This window comes from Actinia tenebrosa, unplaced genomic scaffold (assembly GCF_029948245.1).
Source record: "Actinia tenebrosa isolate PJP-AT-01 unplaced genomic scaffold, QUT_ActTen_1.0 PGA_scaffold11__36_contigs__length_13525064, whole genome shotgun sequence".
NCBI classification, from domain to species: Eukaryota; Metazoa; Cnidaria; class Anthozoa; order Actiniaria; family Actiniidae; genus Actinia; species Actinia tenebrosa.
In genome coordinates, this window is record NW_028292571.1 from 3,538,219 (window position 1) to 3,555,252 (window position 17,034).

Below are 17,034 nucleotides of genomic sequence, written 5' to 3' on the forward strand. Positions count from 1 at the left end.
TCCTCCTGTATTTAAAGACTAACTATCCTTATCTACGTATAGGAAGTAGGGCATGTAAAGGAAACACGTATACAGGACTCTAACAAGGGAGGAACATAGTTTACGGATGTTGAATAATTTTTGAATAATTTCGGGGGCGAAGTTATAGCTATAACGTTAGTTACTTTACATGATAATGATTATGACAATAGTGATGAAATTGAAGATGATGATGATGATCAAGATTAATGAAAGAAAATTTAGCATCCCCCCTACCATTGCAAAAATAATTTAACATCCCCCTTTGAACACCTGAAAAATTATATGATCCTCCCCCAAATTTCCTCTGCCCCCGTTCCCCCTGCGGTATACATAATGAACGCAGCCTGGTTCTTTTTTTTCTTTCAATTCAGTCAGTGTAATGGACCCTACTTGGAGGGATTTTATTACATGTTTGGAGTTATGTGCACAAGACCAGTATCTGCACGCCATTAGTAGGGTCACACCGTATGGACCCAACAAATCCTTTCTTTCGTACATCCCGTTAAATACACATGTACGACCCCCCTCCCCTCCCCTCCCCTCCAGACCCTGTTAATACCATCTGAAAAGACAATTTATTTGTGAGAGTTTAGCTTTGCCCTTTCGAAGCATTCAAGTTGTAGGCAGGAATCGGTGACACTATGATACTGATAATAGCAAAGATATTCATTCTATAATTTTCAAATCAAAAAATAAAATAAACGAGAAAAACGGAAAAAAAGCTTGAGTAGGTACGACTTTTAGGTCACCCATCCAAGTGCTAACCCTCCTTAGCCGGGCTTGACTAAGTACATATTGAAAACCCAATATTTTTTCCCACTGGGCCACGGTTCCATTAAATTTGCACAACAATAGCGGTGACAACAATGCACCAGATAGACTAGACTTTTTAACATTAAATTTTCAACCGATTCCGTGCGTGGCAGAGATGCAAGGGATTAGCCGATATGGTCGGGGGGCCGGCTAGTCTCTCCCCTGATGCTTCGGCTAGAACATTTTCTTGCGTAATTCGTACACCCAAGGGCAGAAGGATTTAATCGCCGTCAGGTCCGAAGTCCATACGACGCCTCAGCTCTGCGGATGTCACGGAGGTATGGCAAAGTAGAATCGATTTTTTGAATTTATTTTGGTGGGTTCGAATCCCAGCGTAAATTACTTTCTTTCTTTCTTTCTTTCTTTCTTTCTTTCTTTCTTTCTTTCTTTGTGTACGTACGCACATACGTACATACATAGGTAGGGAGGTAGGGAGGTAGGGAGGTAGGTATTTATTTATTTATTATTTTCTTTAATTTTTTGTTGTTGTTGTGATAGGATAAAATAGGTTATTTAATACCTCTACAAGGACAATTAATTTTTGGGTAAGAGAGAGTAATGTCCTTTCCACCCGTAGGATAATATAGGTTAATACCATCCGCCTTTCGAATTCAAACGGTAGGATAAAATAGGTTTATACCATCTAGAAAGACAATTCATTTGTGAGAGTAACCTTTATCCTTTCGACCAGTACGTTGGATAACACATTTAGGTTAATACAGGGCGTCCGGAAGGGTATTCGCTAGAGGCGGGAAACGGATAAAATATAGCGCAGGATACTGGACCCGGAATTGCCGAATTCTATCTCCGGGATGTGGGATTTCGTTTTTTGACATTTCTGTTTACATCTCATGAAGTTAGTTGAAAATTCATCATGATGAATAAATTATCTCCGTGATTGACGTCTGAAACCACCAAAATGTTTGAAGACTGAGCTCAGATAAATATATATTTTTCACTTTGAAAAAGAGCGTTTTGCTTAAAAAAAGGTCAAGCATTGTCTTTATCATAATTTGAACGAATTTTTAAGCCTATTTAGAAAGTGGTTTGTTTTAAATAAGCTTGAGTTTTGACATTTCTGTTTAAATCTCATGAAGTTAGTTGAAAATTCATCAAAATGAATAAATTATCTCCGTGATTGACGTCTGAAACCACCAAAATGTTTGAAGACTGAGCTCAGATAAATATATATTTTCTCAATTTCAAAAAGATCTTTTTGCTTTAAAAAAGGTCAAGCATTGTCTTTATCATAATTTGAACGAATTTTTAAGCCTATTTAGAAAGTGGTTTGTTTTAAATAAGCTTGAGTTTTGACATTTCTGTTTAAATCTCATGAAGTTAGTTGAAAATTCATCAAAATGAATAAATTATCTCCGTGATTGACGTCTGAAACCACCAAAATGTTTGAAGACTGAGCTCAGATAAATATTTATTTTTTTCAATTTCAAAAAGATCTTTTTGCTTAAAAAAAGGTCAAGCATTGTCTTTATCATAATTTGAACGAATTTTTAAGCCTATTTAGAAAGTGGTTTGTTTTAAATAAGCTTGAGTTTTGACATTTCTGTTTAAATCTCATGAAGTTAGTTGAAAATTCATCAAAATGAATAAATTATCTCCGTGATTGACGTCTGAAACCACTAAAATGTTTGAAGACTGAGCTCAGATAAATATATTTTTTTCACTTTGAAAAAGATTTTTTTGCTTAAAAAAAGGTCAAGCATTGTCTTTATCATAATTTGAATGAATTTTTAAGCCTATTTAGAAAGTGGTTTGAGCAGAAAAAGCTTTAGTTTTGAGGTTTCTGTTTAAATCTCATGAAAGTTAGTTGAAAATTCATCATGATGAATAAATTATCTCAGTGATTGACGTCTGAGACCACTAAAATATTTAAAGACTGAGCTCAGATAAATATACTTTGAAAAAGAGCGTTTTGCTTAAAAAAGGTCAAGCATTGTCTTTATCATAATTTGAACGAATTTTAAGACCTATTTAGAAAGTGGTTTAATTTAAATAAGCTTGAGGTTTTTTTTGTTTTTTTGTTTTTTTTTTTGACATTTTTGTTTAGATATCATAAAGTTTAACTTAATAAAAATGCAACTTAGTTGAAAATGCATCAAGATGAATAAATTATCTTCATGATTGACGTCTGAAAAGACTAAAATGTTTGAAGCCTGAGCTCAGATAAATCTAAAAAATTTAGCCTTGAAATATCACTTCAGATTTACACATTCATTATTAGTGGTAGGATCTGCAGATTCACTTAAATTGTATATCAAGTAAAATTTTTTTTCAAAATCACTTATATGTGAAATGACAATGTGTAATACTACGTACGATATGGTTGCAATATTTGAAATATCAAAATGGAAACGAGATGACGTAATTTCAAACCTAATTTATCATACAAAAATGCTGTTGTGGAAAGTACTACCGTTTATCACATTTCCCTATCAATTTGTGATAATTTTAAGGCAAAATATTATAAGAAAGATTAATCTAAAATATCATATCATTCTTTGGCAGTGGACAAAAATCTTTCGATAAAGTCAAGATAAACTTTCTTCTGAGCTGATGCTGCTGGAACAAAGTGCCCTGTGGAAAAAATGGGAAAAAGATCATTCTAAAAGCTCCGATTTTCTCTACTTCAAAAGGGAGTCCTTATAAGAAGAAAATGCCAATTTAAAGCCACGGATCTTACTTACTCAATAAGCAAACACATGCAGTTACTCGATAAGCAAAGGGAGAAAAAGCGATTCAAAAAGGGTAATGATAAAAAGGTAAATTATACACCGTGAAAAGAGGAAAAAACTTACTGACGTTTCGACTTTTTATCATTACTGTTTCATTTAAAAAACACCGACGCAGCTCACACTAGTTTTTAGCTAGTTATCTTTTCTGATTCAAAAAGGGGTTACTTACACCTGTATAACATTTTGATTGATTTTGATTTGATTTACGATGAAGGAACATAAAACACCGTTGTGCTGGTGACTGAAGCAGGCTTAGCAACACGAGGTGTAGCCGAATGTTTCTCTTGCTTTTCAAGTGTTTTTGGTAGGATATTGCTAGAGTCGGTAATTTGGGTTTTTTTTACTATAGACCACTTGCTTAATTGATTTCCTAAATGAATTGTTCTGGGGGACAAAACAATAGACAGTCCTTTCTTATGCAAAATTTTAAAATCATTTACCTCCTGAATGGCTCAATACAACAGAGTCAACAAATAGTTTAGCCAGCTCTTCACTATTTTCTATAAAAAAAATCAGGTACGCTTGATAAGATGTCAATAGATAATATCCCTGTCGTACATTATTCGTACTTAATTTCTTGATTTTGGAAAAGCCATATATATATATCCCTGGTTGTAGGGGTGGGGGTTTCATTTGACTAGTGCGTAATTTCACGAGTTCCAAAAAGACAATATCATGAAAAATGTTTGAGAGAAACGTTTCAAACAAAGGTTTTATTTTCCTAAAAAGTTATAATAGTAATGTATTTTGGTCATTCAGAAAAAGATAACTAGACAATTAAACAGAAATTGAAGATTGAACTGAAGTAATTTCAATAAGGGTATTTTTCATATGTAAATTTCTCGAAAGTACCAGTATATTCTTTTAATTTCGAGATTTTTTTCAATTCGCAAAAGTAGCGAAAATTAAAATGCCTCAAAATAAGTACGAATAAGGTAGTAAAATGGGCAAAAGGCAAAGGAAGTCAACTCCATTCACATACGACACCAAGTTTGGGAATAGAACCTGGGTCGCAAAGGACAGGCAAGCGTGTCTTACCTCCATGTCACACATATAGCAAGTTTTAATTTTTTTTCTCTTCCCGAATCCCAACTCTTCTTTCAAGGTCTTCAAAAACCCTCCATATATTATTGATAAAGCTAAAGCTACGGACAACCGTGCAATATTACGCGTATTATTACAGGCGATGATGCTTAAAGTGGGGTTATTTTTTTCAGCAACATTGTGTGCAATACATTGCGTCGTGTGACATTTCTTACCCACAACATTGTGCACAATGTTGTAACTTGTGTACGTAGCTTTTAACTCACAGATGAAATTGGGGTTTATCTTGAGAGGTTTAGTGGAGGGAGGAAAACTAGATATAACTCTGAGAAAAACTCAAATCAAGGGAGAGACCTAACGAGCTCTGCTGACCCCAGTGGTGACCTGCACTACTACCCGGGGGGGAAGGGTTCTACCACCCCAACTTGGGTAGGTGTGTGCCGCCAGGACCTCAAAACCCTGACCCTATCCCAGACCTAAAATTTTGATTTCACATACCCTACCCCAGACTAAAACTAAGAATTGTACACCCTATCTCAGACTAAAAGACGGAAAAGACGGTTATTCAATAGATTGCAATCAATATTTACTAACGTTTTTATTGTTTTTGGGCCGGCAGAAAGCATAGCCTATTCGCCAGACAAAAACGACCAAATCGTTAACCCTATCCCAGACAAAAATGATACCCTATCCCAGACAAAATGTCAAAAAATGATACCCTACCCCAGACCCAAAAGCCGAAAAATTATACCCTATAGGGCGGCACATACCCGTATAGCAAATATAGGGGAGTGCCACCCCCTCCCCCGGGCACTACTGCTAGGGTCTGAAAAAAGAAGGGAAAAAAGCCGGGAAACGGATAAAATATAGTGCGGGATCCGGGAAACTAGAAAAAAATCTTACGCGATTCGGGATATTGGCGTCAGCCATGGCTCGGAAATTGCTGAATTCATGCAAGGACTGGGGATGTGGAATTTTGCTTTCTCATTTTCGGGAAAAACGCCTTTAAATATATTAAATGTGAAAAAATATATTTTTAAATGTCGCGGGGCATGGGATTTTGAGAAAAAATAGCATGTGATTTGGGATCCAGACCCCACTTTCAAACTCTGTACCGATTTGCCATCCTTGATTCTCCTCCAAGATTGCCACAGGGTAAGGAAAAAAGGCGGGAATTTAACACAGTTACCTTTAGGAATGACTTTATCAGTGTCTCCATAAACATGCAATGTAGGACATGTTATTGGCTTCTCATAATAAATCTTGTGTGCTGATGATCTTGATTTGAAGGATGCCACCATGATAGCAAAATCAAACTTAAAAATACCTTTAAAACAGATAATATAGAATGTTACAGCACGCAGTTAATTAGCACCAACTGTCTTACTATTCTCATGAGGGAATACAAGGACGGATCTGGGGCTGCACAGCTACAGACCCCCTTCAGCAGAAAAAACAAAACAAAACAAAACTGAAGAATTTGATGCTTTTTTAATTGTTTTCCGTTGTGTTGACGGAAGAAACTCAATTAGCCCCCCCCCCCCCCCCCCTAAAATTTTGACTGGATATGGAATACAAATCTGAATGAGAAAGTGAATTCGCGAAGAATTTTGGTAATGGTACTAAAATGACACCATCATGCAAATGACCTATATGTAACTTAATAATAGTCTAATAGTCCATCATACCTTGGTCTCTCATGGCACATAGAATAGATAATAAACTGGCTCCTTGACTGAATCCAAAAACGCCTAAATGTCAAGAACATTTTTTTAATAAAAAAAAGCTTAATTCACAATCATATTTTATAGTAGCTCTTCCCAAAACATGTTCATGTTCAGCTCAGAAACCAGAATAGAAAAATGTTTCCTTCGTTTAAAGATTATAAACATGTTGTACTTACCATCAAAGGGACCCTGTTGAAACAAAAAAGGAATCAGGACAGGGATTTAACAGCACAATAGTATCTAAGGGAAGATACATTTTTTTATTAGGGGGGTGGTGAGAGGAGGGCTGGGGCTTCAGAGGGAATAGTCATCAGTAATGATTTTGAGCTTTTTAAACAGTCAAACCATTATATTTTGACGAAAGCTGTTTCCTTGAGTTCCATAGGCACTATGAGGGTAGCCTGCAGAGCAGGCCTTCTTTTGATGGGTTTGAGAGGAAAAATCGGGGTTTTGGGGTTCCTGTTTCGAAACCCACAAGAACACCTGCTTTGCAGGCTACTATGAGGCAAGCAAGGCAGTCTACCTTGGTAAAAGTAAAAATTTCTGAGGATCTTCAATTTCAAACTTTTCTGTGGTGCATGCCCCTGAACCTTCCTACTTGCTTCTTCCTTACCGCTTTTTTGCCTTGGTAAACGATGCAATGTGATGTGATGCAATGCAATGCGCTGTGATGCGATGCGTACAATATGATATTACCTGTTCTTTAAATGTTTTAGTTACCAGTGCAAGTGAGCTATCAAACCCTTTGTTGAGTTCTGTTGGTGCAAGAGGGTCGTATTCATCATCTGGAGTAGAAAACCACCATCCATAATCCTCTGAAGAATATTAAGAACATGATAATATGTTTCTTAATCAATTTACCTTTTTTTCATTCATCTATCCTCTTCTCCCATTCCTCTTTCCCCTTTCCCATGTCCCTGGCCCTTCTCAAACTTCTTTTTTTGATGTGGCTCCCCTCAAATACTCCAGCACCCACCCCTCCCCAGTAAAAATGTACAGTCCCTCAAAGTACTTCACACACACACACACACATATTCAGTTTTCTGAGAGTTTTCTGGGTACTGTTCCTCAAAACAAACAAAAAATTAAACGAATATCACACTAACCATTTTCATCTGGATTTGCTACTTCACCAGATACTGTTTTAGGGATTTTATTTGGTGCTGTTATATACACTAAAAACAAGAGTTTGAAAAAATTACGATGATCTTCATCTCAAACAATTGCAACTAGCAAAATCCATCCGAATCTTACCGAATTCCAATGGCAGCTTCTTCACGGACTTTCTAAAGGCTCCAAGTTTTTCTCTACAAACTTTAGCATTTTGCCTTTGAGTAATAAACAAACAAATAGACACAAAAAAGCATAAGCATTCAATATAATAATACAAACAAATAAAGTGGCTATTCGTAAGTCACTCGTACGGCGACCAGTATTTGCTGTTCGTACGGGAGTCAAAAGTTTCGTCGATTTTCTCGGGGACTCTGTATTCTTTTCCAATCTAATAACGATATTTTTTGTTTAGACCAGTTTATTATAGGCGATTCATGTCAGTGATGTTATTTTGATTCAAACTTATTTGACGAGTCTTTACTAAGTGGCGAGCAACTCACTTTCGCGACACACGAGTGAGGTTCAGTGTCACGGCGGGAAATGTCACGCAATAGAATTTCTTACTACTCCCGTCCACAGCAGCTGACATGTACGAATTTATATTCGCGATTGTTATTCGTACGGGAGTCTGTTCAGCGAAAATTTATCAACATTTTTTATTCCTTCACGAATTACTCTCGATTGTTATTCGTACGGGAGTTTGTTTAGCGAATATTTACCAACATTTTTCACTCCCGTACGAATAACGATGGCGAGTAATTCGTACGGGAGTCGTCAGAAATGTCACGCAATAGAATTTCTTACGACTCCCGTACGAATTACTCGCGATTGTTATTCGTACGGAAATCTAATCAGCGAATATTTATCAACATTTTTCACTCCCGTACGAATTATTCGCGGTTGTTAATCGTACGGGAGTCTGTTCCGAGAATATTTACCAACATTTTTCACTCCCGTACGAATAACGACGGCGAGTAATTCGTACGGGAGTCGTCAGAAATGTCACGCAATAGAATTTCTGACGACTCCCGTATGAATTATTCGCGGTTGTTAATCGTACGGGAGTCTGTTCAGCGAATATTTGCCTACATTTTTCACTCCCGTACGTATAACAACCGCCAATAATTCGTACGCGAGTAGTAAGAAATGTCACGCAATAGAATTTCTGACGACTCCCGTACGAATTACTCTCGATTGTTATTCGTACGGGAGTCGACAGAGCGGAAAAACCGGACGCATGCGCATTAGAGACTATTTTCATGAGCAATCCAATATGGCGGACGAAAGCGGTAAAAATCTGTCTCTAGGAAAATTGCTCTAAATATGGACAAAAACGCAGCAATGACACTCAAAACGTTTGATCACAACTCGTAATCTGCCACAGTACTTGATCTTGGTAGTTTTTTTTGAAGCTTGTGGTCGACTTGACGCCAAAATAATGAATTCTTCGACTTGATTCAGAAGGACTTCGATCGCATCTCCTAGTGTTCGATGACAAGTGGAGAATCTTCAAATATAAGGACAGACATGGATATATAAGCTTCATACTTCGGCAAAAGAACGATAACTGAATGAACTTAAACATATCAAATAGCATCCGAAAAATTTTGATACCATTTTTCAAACGAGGCATTTGAACTCACGACACGTGGGCCGAACAAGCGTAAGTTTACCTACACTGTTTTGCGAAGCATATATACCCTTGAAAAACTTGTTTTATTGCCATTCAATGTTATTAAATTGCTGTATTTGAGTTTGATGAGTGTGAAATGTTCTTTTATTAATAATAAACATCAATTCTCTTGGATTATTCGTTCTCATTAATCTTGAATACATTTTCTTCTGCTATCTTTTACTGCCACTCCAAGGTCAATGTCGAACGCAAGAGCGGCGCAAGCGCGTCAAATTCCCGCCTTTTTTCAAGCCCTTTAAGAGTTCTTCCGAGTACTTTAAATTTGTTGCTACGAGGAGAAGAAACACCATTCGTAGTTTTTATATTAAGAAGTAATTTAAAATGGCCCATAATAGTTGTATTTTTTCACCTCGTCTTCGAAAGTCCGACGACCTGTGTAGTGGTTCAGTTCGTCAAGTAGAAGGTCTCGAAGCGCGAAGTTGTGGTTTTTCTGAAGCTATTTCAGTGTGCTTTTACCATTTGAAGCGTAAAAAACAGCAAAACAACAAAACTTGTTGCTATCCTATACATGAAAAGACCTGTAATGGTTCACTTGTCCCCTGCCCCCAACGCCTATTCAAAGTGTTTGACGAGATGCTAGTAAACCCAACCAAAAGAGGTACAAACATATGCTCCGGGCATCTGAGTGACGCCGACAAAAATACTCACATCACGTCTATGGATTCGTATTGTCCACAAAATACGAGAAAGGTAAGGGGAAAAACACATTTATTTAAGCTATTTTTCTTATTATAATCATGTAAAAAAAAAAGCAACATGTCTAGACACTGTCTAGACTGTTTTCTAGACGATGTGTTCCTGACCACTTTTACGTAAGAAAATAGAAAGACAGACATAAACTGAAGGGAAGACAGCTTTTTCTTATTTACAGTAAAACCATTTCTACAAAATATTGTTCTACAGACTTTTAGCCTCAAACAGTTTTTAGTGAACCAGCAATGAACAATATTATATAACTGAACATAATTAATTTGGAAATTGATTAGCAAAATAAAGGAAACAAATCAGACACAGGAGAGATAGAGAAATATAAAGAGATGCAGAAGAGAATATTGGAACTGGAAAAGCACAACCACTCACTTGTAAGGGAAAATGGTTATTTGGCACATCAAGTAGGGGAGTTTCAACGAGAAAACAGCATGCTGAAGCAAAAGCTCTCAGATAAAAAAAATCAAAATAAAATAAAATAAAACAAACAAAATAAAAACTGAAATTTAAATCCCCCCTCTAATCTTACCTTCAACAAATCAGAGAAGTGCCTATGTCATTTGACAATATTCTCAGTATATTGATTCTACAGGTAAGCTGTTCACCCCCAAAAATCATATAGTTGAGTGATATATCTTGAACTTAGTAATGAAGGTCTATATATAGATATATATATGTACACCCTTATTGAATACTTCCAACTAAGCTTTCAGTTTCAATAAATCAAAAATGTTTGTGACAGCACCAAGCTTTAGGGAGCTGTTCAGAAGATTTCACAAAGAGCTGACTTTACACTATGATGACAATGGCCATCCTCTTTATGACCCACAAGAAATGAAGAAGTTTGCAGAACAATGTGCTCCTGGTCTGTTTGGCCAAATCTATGATAGTATTATCAATGATGAGTATGGTAATCCTACAAAGAAACGAGAAGAGCAGCAATTACAAAGAACAGTTTCCATTTTACACACTCTGTCATTCTTTAGAAATCAGGTAGTGAATATAACTAAGGCGAATTTTCAACCATTTATAACTCACACAAAGTGAAGGTGAAGGTTAACACATGGATACCGACTTAACGAAGGGATCCCAATACTATTACATTTTCAAACTGCCTTATTTCATAATTACATCATGGCTTGTTTGCTTGAGCAAAAATAGAAATGTGGGCTAAACCTTCTTTCATCCAGGATATTTATGGTGTAATATTTACTTAGCTGATCTCATTTTAATGTGACATCATAGTGAAAAGGGCAGTTCACAATGAACAGTGTTATCTTACTGATAAGCCAATATTGAATAAATTTAAATGATTTTATTCAGAAAAATAACGAACTGCAGCTGGACTGTGGAGTTCACATGGCTACTCATGGAGCTTCACAGCAGGCTTTGATGGCTGGCATGTCTATGGGCTTTGCCCCCCACCCCAGAACAATTTTTAACCACAAAAAAGACTTGGCCTTAATGAGTCACCAATTAACAAAGGAAAGGATAAACCAAGCTGATAAGGTAAACCATCTCTCTTTCATTCACTAAAATAGGAGGGAGGAAATCCAGAGAACCTGGAAAAAACCCTTGTGACAAGGGAGAGAACAAACTCAACTCACACGATCCTGTCAAGCCAGGGCTCGAATCCAGACCACAGTGATGAGAGGCCAGCAGTGAACCACTACATCACCCATGCCATGTTGTTCATGACTTAATTTATATTGTGCATTATAATTTGTGTCATTAATACTCTCATAGAACAAAGAATTCATGTTGTTAATAATTGACGACTTCCCCGCAATTCATACTGTGCAAGACCCCAAAATATCAACGACAAGCAAAGCAGTTCATATGGCCACCGAAATTCTTGACATTCAGAATAATGTACCTGCAATCCCTGTGCCTGCTGACATAAATAGATTGCACAAAACAGTACTCGTCGGGCAGAAAGAATGCAGAGGAGGAATAAGTGTTCCAAAAGTACGGGAGCTGTTCCAAGAACAATTAGTTGACTACTACAACCAATATTTTCAAGCAACACTTCCACACCAGTTCCTTGAATTTGACATGCAGAATGCACAACGATGTGTAGAACACCTGAGGTAGATAATTAAAAAAATCAGTTAAAAGATAAAACTTATGATTTCCACAGGTTCACTTTAATTAAACCTTCTTATAATCAGCAGCACACCTTTTTAAAGTTTTATCAAAAACAATATAATTTACTTGGATCGACAATGAAAGCTTATTTTAAAAAATCCTATATCATTACCTATCATTACAAGGTCAGAAATATATATAACAATCATTAATGCTTGACGTTTGCAGATGTTATACAGATCCTGAAAGAAGGGAAATGGATACGCTAAGATCAGTTGTATTAATTGATGAGGATGAAAGACCCCTGAAGAGTCTAAACAACTACAAGGAGGTATTACTCCACACTGTTAGAGAATCACCACAACTTGTGCAATATATGCAAAATAATATCTTATTTACGACAGGAGATTGGCCAACTTGGTATTTTGAGAAAAAATTACTTGCTCGGGTAAACACAACATGAACAAAGGAAAAAAATGACATAAAAGACACTAGATCACAAGGGCTTGATTATGAATTTTACAAAGATTATTTACATTATTTACCTTCTTCTTGCAGCTCAATCCAATTGGAGATCCATTCCATTTCATTTCTCTTGTACCTTAGAATAGAATAGAATAGAATACCTTTATTTAAACACGATAAAATTTAAAGCTAAAAGCTTGTGGGGTCGTGCATAAAATAAATTAAATAAATAAAATATAATATAAGTATGAATCTGTAAAAATATAGCTAATTAACTTAGATAACTTTAAATATCTTATATATAATTCTCACACACATTCACATACACAAACTGCGCAAGCTATTAGACCCGCCAGGGGCAGAAAACACAGACAAATGCGGTGAACACCGTGTCAATAGGCATTCACCTCATCTGAACAGCACCCGCCACCCATAGCGAGTCCAACAGCCCGCGCAGTTACATTCACTCCATAATAAAAATAATGTTACATATATACAAAGTCCTTTTTTCTAAAGCGAGACGTCGAGGCAGTAGAGTCAAAATTGAAATTTATAAAATAGTCCTTGGCACTGAGCTGTACTTTGATGTCCTTAAAATTTGAATGTGTTACCTTATCAATATTACAAATTATTAGATTCCATAGAACTGAGCCTCGGCAGAACCTTGGCAGGGACCCTTTCACATCTCTTTTAATGCTCAACAAAATGTTGTTAAGATCTACAGATTTTTCTTTGAGCTATTATACAAGGCTATATTTGGCCAAAGGAAAGTACTAGCAAAAAAACCAAAACCCTTTAGGATCAACACCTTGATTACTGCTTGTTTTGGAGGTTGGCTTCTTGTCAGGGACACTGTATTGCAGCACTTTGGCCAACGATACAAGAGTACTGAATATGCTTTGTTGTTACACTTATTGGACGAAGTTGTTCCTTTGGTCTTCCACTTCTATCCAGTTATCTTTCGCAGTGGAAGTTATGAGTCTTACAAAGAAGCACTGGTTCGAGTTGCTGTTTTGTTTATTATTCACCGTCGTCGTCATTATGACAAGGCCACTCTGTGTCAACTGAGTGACATGATCCATCATGAAAATCTGGCATCAATCCATAATGTCAAAAGGTCGATGAATGTGCTCTCTGAGAAAAAAGTGGAAATATTTCATTCATTATTAAGAAGGTACTGTAATGAAATAAGTGTAATCACATATTAAATGCAATAATTACTACAGACTGTTAACTATTTATATATATTTTAAAAACCCATTAATAATTCATGAAGGAAACACAATAGAAATCATGACCATGAAGGAGGTTTTATATCTGATATAGATTCGTCTTCATTTGCATAAACTTTAACTTGGATTTTCTCTATCAAACTTGGTTCATTTCGGCTGCGCCTCGTGCTTTATACCTGATAAAACACTCCTGCTTGTTTATTAAACAGTACATATATTTCCAATCGAAAGTAAATTAACATAATGTATGAAATTTGTAATTGACAGTGAAATACAGCCCTGGTATACACCTGAGCAGATACGAACAACAGCTCATATCCTGAACACTCTGCGGCTCAACAATGATTTCCAAGAATGGTTTGTGCCACAATATAAAAGGGGACAAGGTATTATAATTAGACTCAACATATTATTTGGATATTATTTAGCTTCAGCATATCCCATAAATAATTCCTAATTTAGGTATTTTTATTTCTTAGAGGGCGAGTGGGTTAAATCAGTTATTTGTACTGTCATTTTTTTGTAAATAAAGTTCATTCATTCACACAAGGGCACAAGGACTATTCAGTTATCTGTGGCCTTGCTGCAGAGCACATCATTGACCTGTTTGGGGATATTTGGAACAGTGGAGATGGTACAGTAAAACTACCCAAAGGGAGAAAAAAATTTCAGGTAAGACGAGTTTGTGTTTTAAGTATTTAAATTACAAACACAAACAATTACGTACACTGTAATTAATTGTTTGATTTTACATGAATTTTAACAGCCATATTACCTACCTTCCTTTGATGCCACTGTGGACCAAAGAAGTCTGCCACTTGGATATGCTTGGGGAGAAGAAGAACCCGACCCACAAGAAGCATGTGATTTAGCAGAATGCGAAACCGAAGACGCCAACACACTAACCCTGACTTGTGGACATTCCTTCCACGTCCTCTGCATGCCTGCTCGCGCTCCTCGCAACTGCCCTATATGCCATCCTCGTCTGCTACTCAAAGTCCAGACTCTGTCTAGCACTTTTAATACTGGATTACTAAAGGTCGAAGATGATGATGATGCCGAAAGCGACGACCAAGAAGATGACGATGATAACGACGATAACGACGACGACGCGAACCCTCCAAGAGAGAATGCTTATTACTCAACTCAGCAGTTTCGTGAATCACTTGATCGACGTTTTTGTCAGAGAATTTCATTAGAGTGATCATCATTTGGTAGGTAGTAGCGAATAACTCAGATATTTCGAAATAATTGCCAAGGATAAGTCTGCAGGTTACGACTGAACAAGCAAAACAGTGTAGGTAAACTTACGCTTGTTCGGCCCACGTGTCGTGAGTTCAAATGCCTCGTTTGAAAAATGGTATCAAAATTTTTCGGATGCTATTTGATATGTTTAAGTTCATTCAGTTATCGTTCTTTTGCCGAAGTATGAAGCTTATATATCCATGTCTGTCCTTATATTTGAAGATTCTCCACTTGTCATCGAACACTAGGAGATGCGATCGAAGTCCTTCTGAATCAAGTCGAAGAATTCATTATTTTGGCGTCAAGTCGACCACAAGCTTCAAAAAAAACTACCAAGATCAAGTACTGTGGCAGATTACGAGTTGTGATCAAAAGTTTTGAGTGTCATTGCTGCGTTTTTGTCCATTTTTAGAGCAATTTTCCTAGAGACAGATTTTTACCGCTTTCGTCCGCCATATTGGATTGCTCATGAAAATAGTCTCTAATGCGCATGCGTCCGGTTTTTCCGCTCTGTCACGGGAGTCTGTTCAGCGAATATTTATCAACATTTTTTAATCCCGTACGAATTATTCGCGGTTGTTAATCGTACGGTAGACTGTTCAGCGAATATTTACCAACATTTTTCACTCCCGTACGAATAACGACGACGAGTAATTCGTACGGGAGTCGTCAGAAATGTCACGCAATAGAATTTCTGACGACTCCCGTACAAATAACTTGCGATTGTTAGGCCCCGTCCACACGTATCCGGAAATTTTTGTACCCGCAAATTATTTTTGTATCCGCATTCGCAAATTTTCGAATACGCTCCGAATATGGATACGTGTGGACGGTCGTATCCGCAAATTTTCGAATACGCTGACTTAAACACGACTTTGCCCATGCTCAATAAGAAAACTATCCGTCAAAGGGACTAGGCATTAGTGTGCATCAGGGCGGATCAATAAATTTCCGGATACGTGTGGACAGTGAAAACGATTCGAAAACGATTCGAAAACGATTCGAATACGTTGCGTGTGGACGCGAACATTTTTGTATCCGCAAAAAAAAAAATTTGTGGATATAAAAATTTCCGGATACGTGTGGACGGGGCCCAATTCGTACGGGAGTCTGATCAGCGTATATTTATCAACATTTTCCACTCCCGTATGAAGTACTCGCGATTGTTGTTCGTACGGGAGTCTGTTCAGCAAATATTTAGCAACATTATTCACTCCCGTACGAATAACAACTGCGAATAATTCATACGGGAGTCGTCAGAAATGTCACGCAATAGAATTTCTGACCACTCCCGTACGAATTACTCGCGATTGTTATTCGTACGGGAGTCTGTTCAGCGAATATTTACCAACATTTTTCACTCCCGTACAAATAACAACGGCTAATAATTTGTAAGGAAGTCGTCCGAAATTCTATTGCGTGACATTTCCCGCCGAGACACTGACCTTCACTCAGACTACACGACAATAAGTGTCGCGAAAATGAGTCCCAAGGAGTGAGTCGGCTCGCTACTGAGTACAGACTAGTCAAATAAGTTTGAATCAAAATAACATCACTGACATGAATCGCCTATAATAAACTGGTCTAAACAAAAATATCGTTATTAGGTTGAAAAAGACAGAGTTCCCGAGAAAATCGACGAAATGTTTGACTCACTTACGGATAGCAAATACAAGTCGCCGTTAGGGTGACGTACGAATAGGCACTCCGTTTTCTTTGTTCGGAAAAAAACAAACTCAAATATTAAAATGACTGACAAAATAATGATCTAATATCTCAGTACCTGTAGCCATGTATGCAAAGAATCTATGAATTGTAAAAAAGGCAACTTTAGAATAATGTATCACTCTCAAACTCTGCATACGTTAGTCAGATTTACCTTCAAACAATTTTTGCTCACTGCGTCCGCCATCTTGGAATTTCCACAGGAACCCCACACGTTTCCTTCAAATATGTTTTAGAAGTGAGTGGGATACCTGTGCACTTGATAATCAAAACTTCGAAATGTTCAAAATAAAATAAATAGATTCTACGCCGATCCACGGATATTCCTGATAAAGCCCTACGTGTTATTTTCTGTAGCTTTAGACGTATTTAGCCCTTATCTTTTTATCAAAAGCAATGTAACTAATGCT

At 36.9% G+C, this 17,034-nt stretch overlaps 3 protein-coding genes across 7 annotated transcripts; 1 reads left to right on the top strand and 2 right to left on the bottom strand.

Annotated features, from left to right (window-relative positions):
- Positions 1–3,214: 3,214 nt before the first annotated feature.
- Positions 3,215–16,828, bottom strand: LOC116289044 (esterase OVCA2). The gene is made up of 10 exons (XM_089027144.1): positions 16,779–16,828; positions 16,683–16,705; positions 7,610–7,683; positions 7,462–7,530; positions 7,052–7,170; positions 6,532–6,544; positions 6,317–6,379; positions 5,818–5,955; positions 4,025–4,084; positions 3,215–3,426 (listed from the first exon to the last, which is right to left on the bottom strand). The coding sequence occupies exons 1-10, from the start codon at positions 16,809–16,811 to the stop codon at positions 3,344–3,346; spliced, it is 675 nt and encodes a 224-aa protein (XP_088883270.1). The 5' UTR covers positions 16,812–16,828; the 3' UTR covers positions 3,215–3,343.
- Positions 9,856–13,365, bottom strand: LOC148912360 (uncharacterized). 5 transcript variants are annotated; one of them, XR_016119293.1, is made up of 4 exons: positions 13,086–13,221; positions 12,503–12,558; positions 11,477–11,954; positions 9,856–10,785 (listed from the first exon to the last, which is right to left on the bottom strand). XR_016119293.1 is itself a non-coding variant. In XM_089027495.1 (4 exons), the coding sequence occupies exons 2-4, from the start codon at positions 12,540–12,542 to the stop codon at positions 10,765–10,767; spliced, it is 270 nt and encodes an 89-aa protein (XP_088883621.1). In that variant the 5' UTR covers positions 12,543–12,558; positions 13,086–13,221; the 3' UTR covers positions 9,856–10,764. The 5 variants fall into 5 exon arrangements, 4 of the variants coding, with proteins under 4 accessions (XP_088883621.1, XP_088883619.1, XP_088883618.1 ...); XM_089027495.1 differs by having other exon boundaries at positions 11,746–11,954; XM_089027493.1 differs by lacking the exons at positions 9,856–10,785; positions 13,086–13,221 and adding an exon at positions 13,231–13,365 and having other exon boundaries at positions 10,883–11,954.
- On the top strand, positions 12,905–14,858 carry LOC148912361 (uncharacterized). Its single transcript, XM_089027542.1, has 5 exons — positions 12,905–12,953; positions 13,083–13,596; positions 13,922–14,040; positions 14,205–14,326; positions 14,421–14,858. Exons 1-5 carry the CDS (start codon positions 12,905–12,907, stop codon positions 14,856–14,858), a joined length of 1,242 nt encoding a protein of 413 aa, XP_088883668.1.
- Positions 16,829–17,034: the final 206 nt, after the last annotated feature.

What these genes read in the sequence shown, in the direction of transcription:
- LOC148912360 (XM_089027493.1), bottom strand. Translation starts at nt 12,542, where the DNA reads ATGGAATGGATCTCCAATTGGATTGAGCTGCAAGAAGAAG. An exon ending in GATTGAGCTGCAAGAAGAAG is followed by an intron (nt 11,955 to 12,502) that starts GTAAATAATGTA and finishes TATCTACCTCAG; the next exon opens with GTGTTCTACACATCGTTGTG.
- LOC148912361 (XM_089027542.1), top strand. Translation starts at nt 12,905, where the DNA reads ATGTTACATATATACAAAGTCCTTTTTTCTAAAGCGAGACGTCGAGGC. An exon ending in TTTCATTCATTATTAAGAAG is followed by an intron (nt 13,597 to 13,921) that starts GTACTGTAATGA and finishes TGTAATTGACAG; the next exon opens with TGAAATACAGCCCTGGTATA. An exon ending in AAGGGAGAAAAAAATTTCAG is followed by an intron (nt 14,327 to 14,420) that starts GTAAGACGAGTT and finishes GAATTTTAACAG; the next exon opens with CCATATTACCTACCTTCCTT.
- LOC116289044 (XM_089027144.1), bottom strand. Translation starts at nt 16,811, where the DNA reads ATGGCGGACGCAGTGAGCAAAAATTGTTTGAAG. An exon ending in TGAGCAAAAATTGTTTGAAG is followed by an intron (nt 16,706 to 16,778) that starts GTAAATCTGACT and finishes TACAATTCATAG; the next exon opens with ATTCTTTGCATACATGGCTA. An exon ending in TGATAAAGTCATTCCTAAAG is followed by an intron (nt 4,085 to 5,817) that starts GTAACTGTGTTA and finishes TTTTTTTTATAG; the next exon opens with AAAATAGTGAAGAGCTGGCT.